We start from the raw sequence: 16,539 nt of genomic DNA on the forward strand, positions 1-16,539 counted from the left end.
TTATAGAGTGCAGTCAGAGTGAGAAGTGGGGCGAGTCTTGGCCCGGCTTTTTGGCTTTTTGTGGGTTGAGGACAAACATCTTGGGTGTTTCTGGAAATGATCGCAGACAAAGGTGAATTCAGATGTACTTACAGTCTGGCCTGTCCCCCGCAGGTGTCCAGCATCTGCCGGGCCGCCATTCACTACGGGGTCCTGGACGACAAGGGAGGCCTGGTGGACGTCACCAGGAATGGGAAGGTCCCCTTTTTCGTCAAGTCTGAGAGGAACGGCGTGCAGTCTTTGAGGTAACTATTCGGTGATCAGGGTTCCTGAAAACTTCTTTTCCGATTATGAGAGTACTGTTGAAACTTTGAAAAGTACTGAACAATATAAAGAAGCAGGAAAACAGTAAAGATGACCTTAATCCCATAACTCAGAAATCTCCCCTATAGGCCGTTTAACCTATTTCATCCCAGTGGGTTTCGGTGTGTGTGTTTAATGTGGTTGAGTTTTGTTTCTTGTTTGTTTGTTTGTTTTTGTAGGTGTTAGGAAAGTTTAATTGTGTATTTAAAATTAACACTGCTCTTAATTATGAAGTGTACACATAACCATTAAGATACAGAAAAACGGAAATAAGGAAATACTAATCTCTTCATTCCCACTTCCCAGAGATAATCTAGGTACATGACCTTCAAAAGCATATAGTCTTGCAGTCTGATATGAGTTCTGAATCCTGCTTTTTCTCCCTTCCTTGTCCCTGAGAACTCTTCAGACACTTCAGTAATGACTGATGGTATCTTTGAGTTTGTAGGCTAATTCTTTTTTTTTTTTATACATCTTTATTGGAGTATAATTGCTTCACAATGTTGTGTTAGTTTCTGCCGTATAACAAAGTGAATCAGCGATATGCACACACATATCCCCATATCCCCTCCCTCTTGAGCCTCCCTCCCACCCTCCCTATCCCACCCGTAGGCTAATTCTTGATTGGCACTTTTTTTTTCCCCCTGAGAACGAGGCTTTTCATTTCTTAAATATACTTACTTGTTTTTGCAAGATGTTTTTCATGTAAGGTATGTGGATGGCTGACGGGGCAGACCATCTTCTCCATTCTGACTTTTGGGGGTTAATGGGGTGGGGGGACCATGAAGAACAGCAGGAGGTCGTGTCTTGATCTGTCCATGGCATCTGAGGCATAAGGTGACCAGGAGCTGGTGGGACCCACTGGGGGCTCTAGGGTCAAACAGACCCGGCTCTGCCTTCTCCCTGTGCGTGACCTGGGCTGGCTTCTTCATCGCGTCAGGGTGGCAGTACCCTCATTTATAAATGAGGGCCACGGCAGGACCCAGGGCTGACACCCAGCTAACCCACCACGAGGCAGCATGTCAGGGACCCCCGTGTCAGTGCCCATCCCAGGGTCTGCAGCAGGAAGGCACCCAGCAGACGCTCCTGTGATAGTTACAAGGTGGCACGTCCATGTCCCTTCCAAATAGTGAGGCCACTCAGAACATTTCAAAAACTACGTGAGTCATTCTGTTTGGAAAGGCCTGGTTCTTCGGGCAGTGTTGCAATAGTCCTTCTTCTGTCTTAGCTGGGGATTTTATGTAAACAAAAAAAGAGCAAGGAAGTTTAAACGAAAGCAAAGAAAATATTCATGGAGAGATCGGTTGGGTGACCTCAACCCCAGCCTTCATGAAGCTCAGCCCCGCCACCAATGGAGCTGTGGGCTTGACCAAGGGTTCAGGTCCTGCCTTGCCTGGGACCCTTGTCCTGAATCCATTTCTGGTCCCTTCCAATGGCCAACTTTACATCTAGAGTGGGGTTCTTCACGTCTTAGAATTAGAGTCGGGGAGTCTGTGAACGCAAAGCAAATTAAAGCTTTAGTTTCACTAACCTCTAATTGAAATGTGGTATTTTCTTCCGTGATGGATGTTAGCCTCCAGTCTGAGTAGTACTCGTAGGGCCAGTGACTTTCTCACGGGTAGGAATCCACGTGATGGAGACACCTTGAAACAGTCTCTGCTGTCACGATCCCCGAATGACAGTAGTTAGAAGACCTGCCGCTAGATTCTGTTTTTAATACATTAATAAAGATGCACAGCTATTACGCTAACACAAATTTGTTTTAATACTTTGATAATGATATGAATAATACCTGATTTCCTTCTAATCTTCTAAACTTATCATTGCATTTTAAAATCATTGTTCTGAGAAGGTGTCCATAGGCTTTACCAGGCTGCTAGAGGGATCCTTGGCACAAAGAAGATTAACGAGCCCTGCTCTAGAATGTTCTCATTCTAGATCCTGCTCTGGAATGTCCTAAGGGCTTTCAGGCTCATGGGAAACAAGTAGGAAAATGTAAAGTTGAGGCCGTAAATAAAATAAGTGCAGGAACAAGCGTGTACTTGTAGACGCATTTCTGTTTGCATTTACCTAATGATTCCTTTTACAGCAAATACAAGTCCTCCAGCTCATTCACGGTGTCAAACGTAAAAGGTAAGCTGGCCAGTCTTTTCTTATATGACCACAATACACAGGTTATCTTGGGTTTCCCTGGAATTTCATTCCTCTTAGTTATTGATTTAATGTTTACCATGTGCTGTTCTCAACATTGTAAAGATGTTTAAGAGGTTCCTGAGGAGGTCGATTCTTTAACTAATTTTTTTAAATATCATAACTTAGGGGGAGTTCCCTGGCAGTCCAGTGGTTAGCACTTGGTGCTTTCACTGCTGTGGCCCAGGTTCAGTCTCTGGTTTGGGAATTAAGATCCCGCAAACCGTGGGGCATGGTGAAAAAAAAAAAATCTGAACTTCGCAATGGACCTAGATAGCTAACCTGAAACACAGGCATGGGTTCCCAGCTGACTGTCACAGAAATACTAATGCCTGGGTCTAGAGTAGCTAATAGGTTGCATAGGGAGTGTCAATTTCTAGTGAGTGATAGTGGCTACCTGGAGCGTTGTTTTGAGAAGGATTCGGAGGCCTCATTCTGGGCTCAGCAGAGCACGGAGCTTGATAGATTAGTAATGTCTGCTATGGGCAAGAGAGGGAAACGTGGGGAAGTCCGTGGCCCATACTTGCTGCCTCTGGCCCAGCTTTTTGGATGGCCTCCGGGATGTTCATTTGGCAGGGTGACACGCATCTACGGGAGAGCACGCTGTCACCAGAATTGGGGTCTGGGTTATAGTTGCCTAGACCGGGCACTTGACTGGAATAGTCTCAGGCAGGCAGGGATGCCAGGGTGCCCCACCCAGCACCCTCCCCTGGACCCTCCCCTGGATCCTTGCCCACTGACCCTTTCTTCCTTTGGGAAAGCAATTCTTGTCATTTACCCTGGATACAAGAATATCTGGTTAGATATCTTTATAAAAACATATGGGAGCTTTTCCCCCTGTTACAAAAGTAATGTCTGTTTATTCCAGATAATTTAAAAATACAGAGAATTGTTGAAAAAAAGAAAAAAAGACCTAAATTCCACCATTCAGAGAGAACTGCTCTGAACATTTTGGTGGATATCTGTAGTGTTTCTTTTCCCTCTGCCTTAAGAGTATATACATTGGTAATGTATACATTGATATGTTTTTAAAAATTGAAATGGAATTGGTAACCTGATTTTCTTTTCAAATAATAATATATCAAGAATAGTCGTCTGTGCCTTTAAGTGGACTTCTAAACCTCGTTTTAATGATTTCCCCAGCATCCCATTGTACAGCAGACCCTTGGTGTAGTAAACCAGTCCCCTTGTTGGATTGCTGCATAGACCCCTGGCCCATCCAAGTGATAGGCTGGACCAAGAGTGGGCAAACTAGAATTTGCCCAGGGTTTTAGGTGATGTCATCATAACAATAGAAGGTGAATAAAGTATTCCCAGTGAATTTATATAGCAGTGAAGAATTACATGCCTTCTGTGGACATTTTATAAGTGCGTTTTATATTGCAATAAATTTTTTTTCTCTTTAAAAAAAAAACAAAACCTCAAGGCCAAATCCTGTCTGCTGACTGTTTTGTAAATAAAGTTTTAGTGGCACCTGGCCGCACCTATTCCTTTCCACATTGTCTGTGGCTGGTTCCTGCTACGATGGCAGAGTTGAGTGGTTATAACACAGACCAGAGGGCCCACAGAGCTGGAAATATTTACTCTCTCGCTCTTTAAGAAAGAGTTTGCCGAGCCCTGGACCGGACAAGGACAGCCTGTCAGAGACTACAGGTGGCCAGTATTAGAACCGCTTTCTTACATCTGTTGTTAAAACACAACGTGTGACCTTGAAGGAAAGAGTCACCTGCCCCTTGGGAAGGGTGTGAGCAAAGAGCTCTAGGCTGGGAATTAGAAACCTGGACCCTCAACCATGCCCTGTGCAGCCTCAGGAGGTCTCTTAGCTTTTCTGGACCTCAGTTTCCCCATCTGTATAATGAGTATAATACCCGCCATGAGGCTCCAGCAGGATAAACTAGAGGCAGAGGCTTCAAGGTGGAAAAGCACGATCCAAGTGAAAAGTTTGCTCGCCCCACAGAGAAACTGTTTAGGGTGCTGACACCTTTGACCTGTGAAAACACTTGGGCCTTGGGCTTTATCTCATCCCCAGAGTGCCCCTGGGGGAGGTGCCAGGAGCACTGGGGCCTCATCCCGGCTCTCATCCCGGTTCGGGGGCCCAAGGAACCCCTAGGACCCGCTGTCCAGCAGCCTGTTTCACAGGCCAGTAGCCTGAGGCCCAGGCTTGCCCGTGACCTGACCCTTCCCCTATGTGTTCCTGTTCACAGAGCAGGACCTAGACTGCTACACCACCGTGGCCCAGCTCTGCCCATATGAGAGGCCGGGGACCCACTGCCCCAGGTAAGGCTCCCTGGCATCTGGATCGGCAAACGTGGGGGCCGAGAGAAGAAGGGCCAGGTGGGGTTGCGGGTCACTGCCATGCACAGCTGAGTCCTAGACGTGGCCCTGCTGTGTGTCCACCCAGGAAGTCAGTCGCTTTGTGCTCCGAGTCAAGGACCCCCTTGACCTCTCCCTGAGACCACTCGTTCTCAACCCTGGCTGCACACTGGAATTGCCTGAGAGGCATTAAAAGAACAAATCCCCGTCTCCGGGCGTGGCCCCGCAGGACACCCACATCTTTAGAAGCTTCTGGGTGAGCCCCGTGTGTAGCCAGGCCCCAGGGCCCTGCTCTGGGAACTTAACTGAAAAGATGACTTTGCCCTTCTCGATGTCACCTCCACTTGAAGGAGAGCGTATTTGACTTCATTTGCCACCAAGCTCTTCCCAAGCCCCCAGACAGACCTTGGGACCTGTCATCCTTGGCCTCTTAGATCAGTCGAGAACTCTGGAAGCTGGGTGCCACTGGTCCCCTTGGAATCAGCTCTTTGATTCTTGTACTTGATCTGTTATGTTTTCTATGGGTCACTTTAGAACTAGCTCGTTAAAACTCAGCTTTTTGGAGGTATAATTTACACACAACAAAAGCCACCTGTTAAAAGGATACAGTTCGATGTGTTTTGACAAATTACACCACGATCCAGGCAGAGAACATTTTCATCACCCCAGCAAGTTCTCTTGTAGTCCACCCCCCTCCCTCCAACTCCCACCCTTATCCCTGCCAACCACTGACCTCCTTTCTGTCCCTACAATCGTGCCTTTTCTGGAATCTCATATACATGGAGCCGTCACAGCGCGGAGACTTGTGTATCTGGCTTCTTCCACTCTGCACAGTGCTTTGCGATACATCTGTGCTGTTGAGTGAATCGGTGACTTGTTTATCCTTTCATGTTGCCGAGTGGCGTTCCATTCTGTGGACGTACCGCAATTTGTTTGTCTAAGGAGTGGGTTTTACATGCATCTGCCCAAACCTTAATTGGCTGAGTTTTGGGAGGATGGTGCATCAGAACAAAAGAAGGGGTATCTCCAAAGTACCTGTTAGATCCTGTCAGAAGCTGGGTTATGTAGCTCTGAGATTCCACAAGCTGTGCGGCATGGCCAAAACAAAAACAAAAACAAAACAAAAACCTAACAGGTGGAGAACCCCAATGTGTAAGCAGGGAAGAGCCCCGGGCGGGGGCCAGTGAGGGGACCAGATGGGGTTCCTGAATCCTCCCCTTTGCTACTCACAAGCCTGGGGGCTTCTGGCTGCCATTTTGGTTCCTTGGTCCCTGGGCTCCAGCCCACGGTGTACCTGTTCTGGATAAAGACAAAAGACCTTTTTTTTAAGTAAAGCTCACGGTCTTTCCTGGTGTGAGAGGTTCCAGTTTGAGGCCCTCTCCTCATCCCCTATGGCAGGGACGTGCTGACTGCCACAGCGGTGAGCTAACCCTTCCTGCCCCGGGTTATCAGTGCCCCCTGCCTGGAATATTCTGTGACTCACGGAGGTGAAGGCCCCCACCCTTTCCTCCCCTACACAGGGAAGTGGCCTTTGAAAATATCTATTGATTGTAATCTCCATAATGTAGCCACAGTATGAACCAGCCGACATCCAAGAATGGGAGGAACAAGCCCTTACAATCCCATACTCCCCTCTCTTAGATTTTTATTTCCTTTCACCTTGCTGTTTGTACAGGTCTTGTCGTATGGCCTTTTTTATTCCATAAAGATATTCCATTTTATTAATAAGTGACTGGTCAGAAAAAAGAAACAGAAAGCATGTATTACTAAGGTACACTGAGTAAACCAGCAATTTTAATCAAGTAATCAACCAGCAAATGACCCAAAAACCTTTAAAACCTTTCATTTTAGTTACAATTTTTAAAAATTTTACTTATTTAAAAAAAATGTTATTGGAGTATAGTTGATTTACAGTGTTGTGTTAGTTTCAGGTGTACAGCTAACTGAATCAGTTATACATACATATCCACTCTTTTTTATATTCTATTCCATATAGGCCATTACAGAGTATTGAGTAGAGTTCCCTGTGCTATACAGTAGATCCTTATTAGTTATCTATTTTATATATAGTAGTGTATATATGTCAATCCCAGTCTCCCAATTTATGCCTCCCCATATGGGGTTTTAAAATTCTATATGCACTTTTAAGGAAGAATATCTTTATCACTGCTAGGGTAGGAGAGGCATAGTTTTTTCTTAAAGAGTAAACCGTGTGGTAGTTGCCTTTCACCTAAGTACTTAAATCTTGACGTTCAAATAAAGAGGGCCAGCTGCTTTTCTCAAGAAATTTTGTTTTCTGCTGATTATAACCATCACCCAAATGCTTCTTGTTTTCCAGAGTTCATTGTCCAGCGCACTGCAAAGATGAACCATCCTACTGGGCTCCCGTGCTTGGAACCAACATCTATGCAGACGTGAGTATTCTGGCCTTTTCAGCTGCCACCCCACAGAAACCACATTCCAAGGTCTGGACACCAGAAACTTGAGATCCCATTCCTGTGCCTCTAGCTAAATTTAGATCACTCATTTTTTGCTACCATTGCCCTAGTTTCTCCATTTACAGAAATACTTGAACTTCCACCAATGTGTGCCAATGAATACAGACACAGGTGTACCTCCTTTTACACAGATGGCTTCAGAGTTCGGTAAATTGAATTCTGCTTCTCTGCTGACGTGCTTTTCTCGTGTGAAGGCTTCCGTGCATCACACGCTTCATTCCCCCAGATATTTAATAACCTTTCTGGCTCTCCTGATGCATTTATAGCTATTCATCCACCCTACTCACTGCATTTCTTTTTGGCTGTGTACACACTGAGCTAAAAGCACACGGAAGAAAATACAAACTACCTCCAATTTACTACTTGTTAATAACCACTCTTATTATATTGGAGTCTATTCTTCCATTTTTCCCTCCTAACTTTAGCCTGATTTTTCTTTTTCTTTTTCTTTTTAAAAAATTTTATTGAAGTATAGTTGATTTACAGTGTTATGTTAATTTCTACTGTACAGCAGAGTGACTCAGTTACACATATATATGTATATTTTCATATTCTTTTCCATTGTGGTTTATCACAGGATATTGACTATAGTTCCCTGTGCTGTACCGTAGGCCCTTGTTGTTTATCCATCCTATATATAACATTTCGTTTGCATAGCCTGATTTTTCTGAAGTGAATCCTACAGAAAGTAGTCTTCTCGCTCCAGTGGTCCAGGGTTTAGGGACACGGTGACCCAGAAGATGTGAATATGGTCACAGTTCTGCCCAACAGACTATTTGATCTTCTGGCCAAGTTGCTTATCTCTCTGTAGAATGAGCCAGAGCTGGGATTTTCTAGTCCAGGAAATCTTCTAGATTTAAAAGTCCATGAGGAGATCAGCATCGCTCATCCCCAGCTGACATTTTTTACTCAGCCTTCATTTCTACCGTTCTCCCTCACCCACGACCATCGCCTTCGCCCCCATCTGCCTTCATTTATTCTGGAGGCCTGTAAATGTGAGCTCACCGAGTTCTGCAAAGTCAAAACGACCTTCGTGGCTGCCTGCCCCCCACTCCCATCTTTTTTTCTTTCCCGATTAAATGAGTCTTTTTTTTCTCCTTGAAAGCTGCTGATTCAAAATTGAGCTCTAAAAGTTTCATGAAGGAGTAAAATATTGTGTATCAATTGTTATACTAAATGTTGGAGCCAAAATCTGCTACTAGAAGACAGCGTCTTCGATTTTCAAGTGCTTTAAGTATAAAGGGATGAGCGAAATGATTCCAGCAAAATACAAAGAAACAAATAGATAAAGCAGGAGTGGCAATATTTTTTTTAAATTAATTTATTTATTTATATTTTTGGCTGCGTACGGGCTTTCTCTAGTTGCGGTGAGCGGGGGCTACTCTTCGTTTCGGTGCACGGGCTTCTCGTTGCGGTGGCTTCTCTTGTTGTGGAGCGCGGGCTCTAGGCATGCAGGCTTCAGTAGTTGTGGCACATGGGCTCAGTAGTTGTGGCTCACGGGCTCTAGAGCACAGGCAGTAGTTGTGGCGCACGGGCTTAGTTGCTCCGTGGCATGTGGGATCTTCCCGGACCAGGGCTCGAACCCATGTCCCCTGCATTGGCAGGTGGATTCTTAACCACTGCGCCACCAGGGAAGTCCCAGGAGTGGCAATATTGCTATCGGATGAAGTGGAATTTAAAGTTAAACATACTGAATGGGACAAGACAATTCGTTATGCAGTGGCACAAAAGGTACAATTTATGAAGATACGAAAATCAAATCTGTATGCTCCAAACAGTGTAGCAGCTAAACGTATAAAGAAAAGAAGAAGAAAAAGAAAAGAGAAAAAGAAAAAATCACTTAGAAATACAAGGAGAACTTGATAAAAATTTAGTAATATTATAAGGCTACTTTTTACTATGTTTTAGGCTCTTAAAAAACACTGTCTCTAGGTATTGTTATCCCCGTCTTACAGAGAAGGAAAGTGAGGCTCAGAATAACCTGCCCCAAATCACACAACTAGTACATGGCAAAGGCGAGATGCAAATGAGGGTGTATCTTGCCTTAGGGTCTGTTCTTTCCCTAACCTGTCCTGCCTTGTGTGAATGCACCCACACTCAAAAATACACAGGTGTGAACAGGCCTGTTTGTGAAAACCTGTAGACAGTCTCTTACTTCTTCACTAGGGTTTTGAGCTTTTGGAACCACTGTGCTCATGGCAGGGCTTGGCACACAATAATTGTTCTATTCATGTTTGTTGAAAGAATAAATCAGCAAAAATACTACAGTAGTCAGTGCTTAAACAGCTCTTGAGAGAATAAAAGAAGGAAGGAAGAAAGGGAGAAAGAGAAAGCTACCTCCATCTCAGAGGTTCTTTTCTGGCCTTGGTTTCTAGGTCACTCTGTATTCTGGGAAATGATGATGCCTTTTGGAAAATGTCTGTGTAGCTGAGAGATTTATTTTGGGAGAGTTGTCTCCAGACCTTCGAAGGGCCTAATAATGCCTGCAGTTCCTGCCTGCTCCCCCGGAGTGCGTTAGCTGGCAGAGCCCGTGCTTTGTGGTGAGCTGCAGGCAGGAGAAGCAGCAGGGTGTAGCCGACGAACGAAGTCTGGGTCAGAAGATGCAAACTGAAGCCCCAGCTGTGACATTTACCGGTCGTGGGATGGTGGACAAGCCTTTCCCTGCTCTGAACCTCAGTTTTCTTGTCTGTCCTGTCTCCCTCGGTGGCTGGATAAATTCTCACACTCGTGCACGCATCAGAATCCCCCAGAGGGCTGTTCACACAGAGTTCCGGGTCCCACCCCACGCGTTTCCGACTCACGGGGTCTGGGGTAGAGCCAGAGAATCTGCGTTTCCAGCGAGTTCCCAGGTGACGTTGATGTTGCTGGTCTGGGAGTACATGTTGAGGACCACTGAGTTAGAGATGACAGTCCCTTGAGAATTTTTGATAATGGTGGTGGTGAGAGTGATGATTATGGTGATATTTGTCTTATCAACTAACATCTATTGAGCACTTATTTTGTGCAAGCCTCCGTTTAGCCCTTAATCTTACTTAACCGTCTCGATGGGCCCTCGTAGGTTCTTACTGACCCCTGTAGAGTAGTCTGCAGCTTGCTGGCTCTGGGTGGCAGTCGCAGCTCTGCTGTTTGCCAGCCCAGTGATTTGGAGTAAGTCATTTAACCCCTGTTAAGAGAGAATAATAATAATAATAATAATAATAATAATAATAATAATAATACCTACTTTGTAGGTTACTGGGGGATTACCATATCAATCATGTGAAACACTTAGAACTGGGCCCACCGTGGTAAATGCTCAAAAGGGTTACCCATGATGATCCTCACTTTAATTAATTAATTAATTAATTAATTAATTTTTAAAAAATATTTATTTATTTATTTATGGCTGTGTTGGGTCTTCGTTTCTGTGCGAGGGCTTTCTCTAGTTGCGGCAAGTGGGGGCCACTCTTCATCGCAGTGTGCGGGCCTCTCACTATCGCGGCCTCTCTTGTTGTGGAGCACAGGCTCCAGACGTGCAGGCTCAGCAATTGTGGCTCACGGGCCTAGCTGCTCTGCGGCATGTGGGATCTTCCCAGACCAGGGCTCGAACCCGTGTCCCCTGCGTTGGCAGGCAGATTCTCAACCACTGCGCCACCAGGGAAGCCCTAATTAATTAATTTTATTTTTGGCTGCGTTGGGTCTTCGCTGCTGCACGCGGGCTTTTTCTCTAGTTGTGGCGAGCAGGGGCTACTCTTCGTTGCAGTGCGCAGGCTTCTCACTGCGGTGGCTTCCCTTGTGGCGGAGCACGGGCTCTAGGCGTGTGGGCTTCAGTAGTTGTGGCACTTGGGCTTAGTAGTTGTGGCTCACGGGCTCTAGAGCGCAAGCTCAGTAGTTGTGGTACACGGGCTTAGTTGCTCCGCAGCATGTGGGATCTTCCTGGACCAGGGCTCGAACCCGTGTGCCCTGCACTGGCAGGCGGATTCTCAACCACTGCGCCACCAGGGAAGACCCTGATCCTCACTTTATACTGAGAAAATAGAGGCTCCAGGGGTTAAAATAGGTCATCCAAGACCACACAGCCAACAAGTGGTGGGGACAGGGTTGCTGAGACCAGATCTTTGTTGATAGTGGTTGTTAATAAATATTCAGATATCAGTGTTGCCTTGGGTCCTGAGGAGAGAAAGCAGGTAACTTGTACCTCTGGGGAAGAAGCAGGGAGAGGAGAGGGGTGGGAAGAGGGAGGGGGAAAGGGGAGGAAAGGGTTTGTCCGGCATCAGCGGTGGGAGATGTGTGCAGTGATCGCTGGGCCCGTGCAGGGAGGAGAATCAGGCTGTGTGTGTGTGGTTTCCACTTGATGTTATCATGGGAAACTTCTGTGCCTCTGGTGCCCAGAAATCCTCCGGGGACGGGGCAAAGGACTGTCACAGAGGCCACAGCACCAAAGCGCCCACCTCCTAGCAGCTACTGTCAGAGGATGTGCCTCCCCAGGCAGGCCCTGGGGCTGGTAACTCAGAGAGTGAGCAATACTGAGGGAGACAGAAAAAAATCCCAGCTCTGCCTGCCGGTGAGAAGCCCCGCCCACGCTCGCTTCCACCGCTCAGCCCCGCTCACAGCGAACTTCGAAGGATTCTACAATGATCATTTCATTTCCACAGTCTCCCTGCCTCTCTTTTAGATGGCGGCAGATCTATTGCTTCTTAATCTTCTGGGGGCACAAAACCTTCTGAGAACTGAAAAGCTGTGGATCCTTCTTCCAGGGGGATAAAAAGGCTTCCTTGTGCCGACAGGGTTGACCAACCATCCCAGTTTGCCTGGGAGGTGGGGTTTCCTGGGCTCGGTGCTAAAACCTCGAAAGTTCTTGCTGACTCTGTAGGCCCACAGAGTTATGCCTGTAGCCTCAGGGCCCCACAGACACCCCCAGAGCCCACTTCAGGCTAAGGAACCCTGTCCTCATCCATTTAATTTATTTACTGAAGACAAGACATGTTTGTGTGGGGTTAGAAAAACTGGCCTTCAGTTACTCAAGTCAGTTAGTGCTGGAAACCAAGAAATCCAATTCTCCCGTCTTTAGTATGAGGGTGCCTTTCAACTCTGAGACTCTCCACCTTTCAACAGCAGTATTAACTTCCCAGGGAGCAGGCAGGGTGGGGCCTTCTGGTGTGAGCATTTTTTCCTTCTTCTGCAAAACCAGTAACTTGTCTGGAATGACCTGGAATTTGAAGGGACGTGGCAGGAGCTGACAGTCTGAAAGGCTGTTGGGTCTTTCTCATGCTGCTTCTCTCTGCCTCTGACCCTCCCACCTCCCTCTTTTAAGGACCCCTGAGATTCCACTGGGCCCACGTGGGTAATCCAGGATCCTCTCCCATCTCAAGGTCCTTAACTTAGTCACATCTGCAAAGTCCTTGTGCCATGTCAGGTCACATATCCACAGGTTCCAGGGATGAGGATGGGCATTTTGGGGGCCGTTATTCTGCCGACTATAGAAGCACAGACTTTGACGTCCGCCAGATCTCATTTGGAATCACTACCAAACCCTGAACTGTCTGCAGGGCGTTGGCAATGTCATCTAATCTCACTGAGCCTGTGCTTTCTGGCCTGTAGAGTGGGAATAACAGTAGTCCCCCATGTCATTGGAAGATTAAATGAGATGACAAACAAAAGGCAGCCCAGACTGGTATTTAATAAGCTCAGGGTCGACGATAGCTCCACTTACCATGAAGGAGGCTGTTCGCCCCACAGATGAATTAGCTCCACTCATGTCTGCAGCCCCGGCTGCACCTGACAGTCACCCAGCAAGTGTTTAAAATTCTCAGTCTCGGGCTTCACCCCAGAGCAGTTGAATCTGGGGGGGGGAGGGATGGGAAGGGTGGGCACCTGGCCATCATCTTCACATAAAGATGCTGCAGGTGGCTCTGAGCTGCAGTGAGGGTGGGGACTCACTGCCAAGGCCGGCGTCAGGTTCCAGCACAGGCCAGATGCAAGGACCGTGGAAGAGGCAGGAGGGTGCTACTTACCTGGTTGTTAACCTTGAGTGGGTGTCAGCATCACCTGGCCCTCACCTGGGGAGGTTCTGAGTCAGTAGGTCAGGGTGAGGCCCAGGAACCTGCATCTTTCGCAGGCACCAGCCACCCCACCCCTGAATGAATTTCCCCAACTTTGGGAAATGTTGATGAATTACTCTCAGACAATCCAATCTGAGGACCATTTTTCTATTGGATAAGTTAAGACCCTAATGAAAGTTTAACTCGACAGTTTTGTTACCCAGGAATTAGATGATGTGATGACTTTAGAAAACAACACATCCTACCCTTGCTTGAAAGCCAGTGGCTCATTTGGCACCTGGAATGAACCCAGACCCCACCCTGTGGCCCTCACAGACCCACGTGACTGGCCCCTTCTCACCTCTCCCCGTCTCCTGCCACATTCTGCTGGACTCACTGTATTCCAGCCACCCTCTCCCTCTTTCTGTACTTTGGACACGACAAGTTCATTCCCACCCCAGGGCCTTTGCACGAGCTGCTCCCTCTGCCTGGGATGCTCTGCCCAGAGATATTCCCATGGCTGTGGCTGGTTCCCGTGTTGTCACTCTGATCTGAGCTCAAATGTCACATCAAGAGCCGTCTTCGCTTGTTAACCATTCTAAAAGAGACCCCTCCACCAGTCATTTTATCTCATGATCTGGTTTTGTTTTCTTCGTAGCCTGCGTCCCTTGTTTGTGTATTTGTTTGTCCGTCTCCCTTGACTCCATGAAGGCAGAGTCTTTATTTTGTTCCCCGCTGAATCCTCCTGTATCCAGTACAGTGCCCGGCACATAGTAGGTGCTCAGAAAATATTTGTCGATAAAATGAACAAATGAATGAATGGATGGATGAGGCCAGGTCTCCCTGGAGAGACCGCTGAGGAATCGAGGTAGCCACGGTTACTTCCTAGGCCATGGTTACTTCCTAGGGGTTCCTTGACCACCAGCCAGGAGGCCAAGTAACGGTTGACCCCAACAGGGCTTCACCCGAGCACCTGACCTTGACACTGATCACAGCTCTTCCTGGGCTTTCAGAGTTCAAGCATCTGTAGGACCGCCGTGCATGCAGGAGTCATCAGGAACAAGAGCGGGGGTTACGTGGACGTGATGCCCGTTGACAAAAAGGAGATCTACGTGGGCTCTCTCAGGAACGGAGTTCAGTCTGAAAGGTAGGGCTGTGTCCTCGGACTCTCGACACCCAAGGCCAGTGAGGGGCGTTGGAGGAGGGCCAAAGACGGGGCCCTTTAAAGTATCAGAACACCGGGGACAAGCCTGTTCTTCTCTTTTCTCTTCCTTTCTTTTTTCACAATGAGAACTTTTTCTATGACCAGCACATGTTCTGTAGACAATTTAGAGGCATCAGATAAGCCCAAAGGAAAACAGCCATCCATTACGTCTCACCTGGGAGAGCTGCTGAGATTTTTGGCGCGTGTCCCAAAGAAGGGTCCTTTTTCTATATGTGTGTGTGCGTCCCCCTGCCCACGTCCCCAACAAAACAGTGGGATCAAATTATAGTCACACAATGGTTATGTACAGCTACATCAGAATGTAGTTGCATTTCGTTACATAAATAAGAGCCGAGTCTGGAGTGCAACAGACTAGGGTCTGCTTACCAGCTTTGTGACCTTGAGCAGGCCACGGGAGCCTCCCATTTCCTCGCCTGTGACATGGGGATAACCATAGTCTCCCCTTCAGGGGGCTGTTGGGAGGCTTGATGGAGATGTTGCCTAGCTCTTCTTCTTCTTCTTTTTTTTTTTTTTAATTAATTAATTAATTTATTTATTTTTGGCTGCGTCGGGTCTTTGCTGCTGCGCGGGCTTTCTCTACTTGCGGTGAGCGAGGGTTACTCTTCCTTGTGTAACTCATTTGGAATCACTACCAAACCCGGGCTTCTCATTGTGGTGGCTTCTCTTGTTGCAGAGCACGGGCTCTAGGCACGTGGGCTTCAGTAGTTGTGGCACGTGGGCTCAGTAGTTGTGGCTCACGGGCTCTAGAGCGCAGGCACAGTAATTGTGGCTCACGGGCCTAGTTGCTCTGCGGCATGTGGGATCTTCCCGGACCAGGGCCCGAACCCGTGTCCCCTGCATTGGCAGGCGGATTCCTAACCACTGTGCCACCAGGGAAGTACCCCGCCTAGCTCTTCTTGCCAGGACACCAGTCACATTGGATTGGGGCCCACGCTAATGACCGCATTTAATTTAATCACCTCTTTGAAGTCCCCGTCTCCCAAGTACAGTCATATTCTGAGGGTACCGGGGACTAGGACTTCAACAGATAAACTTGGGGGGCCACAATTCAGCCCATACCAGAGGGGAATGCTGAAGATTTTATATTTGAGGGACCGCTTTAGAAAAGGAATGTAAAATCAAGAATACAAAATATGTTGGGTCCCTTGAAGCCTGGGCTTTCACGGCTCCAGAGAGCTTCTCGGCTGTCCCCACCCTCCCAGCCTCCTGGGGTGCTTTGAGCCTCAGGACGGTGCTGTATGGGAAGACCCTGCAGAATCAAGTGATGCAGAATCCCAGGGTGGGGAGGGAGCTGCACCGTCACGGCCGTCAGCCCCGAAGAGCTAGAGTTAAGAGCTTCTGCATTTTCTCCTTCAAAGTTTGCACCCTCTGGGAGAAGCTTGATGAAGGGAAATCCCATGGATTTAATGGGAGAGAAATGAAGCAGCTGATTAGGTGGAATTTCCTGGCCAGGCTGGAAAGAAATCCCAGGACACCAATCTCTTGAGCTCTTGGTGCCCCTTTAAGAGAAACTGTCTTGGTGAGAAGCTGGTAGGCTGGGCTTTGTTTTCTATGCCCACCTTAGAGAGAGGAGGCCCCAGCAGCCGCCACCCCCATCCCAGGGCTGGGACACAGGTGGGTGTCTGGGGAGGGTTAGGGACTGAGAGGGGCTCCCCCAAGATGTCTTCTTCCCCACTGTTAACTCCCCCACCACCTGTAGTTCTCTCTGCCCAAAGGACCCGCCCAAATTGCGCTGTCATTATAAGTATAGTGGCCCCTTGGTATCCGCGGGGCCCTGGTTCCAGGGTCCCCCAAAGATACCCCAATCTGCGGATGCTCAGGTCCTTATATACAATGTCAGAGCATAGGAGGCCGTCTGCATCCACGGACTCCACAGCCGCGGATGACTGAATCGTGGGCGCACGGACGCAGAGCCCGCGGATACGGAAGGCCGACTATATCTTCTTCCAGG

The 16,539-nt window shown here is 47.7% G+C and overlaps 1 protein-coding gene across 2 annotated transcripts in view; it reads left to right on the forward strand.

Moving 5' to 3' along the window:
- The window catches only part of CRISPLD2 (cysteine rich secretory protein LCCL domain containing 2), a 68,035-nt gene that overhangs the window by 41,728 nt on the left and 9,768 nt on the right, over positions 1 to 16,539 (forward strand). For both annotated transcript variants that reach the window (XM_082438435.1, XM_082438436.1), the window contains exons 10-14: positions 154 to 284; positions 2,432 to 2,475; positions 4,737 to 4,809; positions 7,184 to 7,259; positions 14,377 to 14,510. In XM_082438435.1, the coding sequence (XP_082294561.1) occupies positions 154 to 284; positions 2,432 to 2,475; positions 4,737 to 4,809; positions 7,184 to 7,259; positions 14,377 to 14,510 (458 nt within the window). The remainder of the gene's footprint in view (positions 1 to 153; positions 285 to 2,431; positions 2,476 to 4,736; positions 4,810 to 7,183; positions 7,260 to 14,376; positions 14,511 to 16,539) is intronic.

The sequence above is a fragment of the Balaenoptera physalus genome (genome assembly GCF_965194825.1).
Source record: "Balaenoptera physalus genome assembly, chromosome: 19".
Classification (NCBI taxonomy): domain Eukaryota; kingdom Metazoa; phylum Chordata; class Mammalia; order Artiodactyla; family Balaenopteridae; genus Balaenoptera; species Balaenoptera physalus.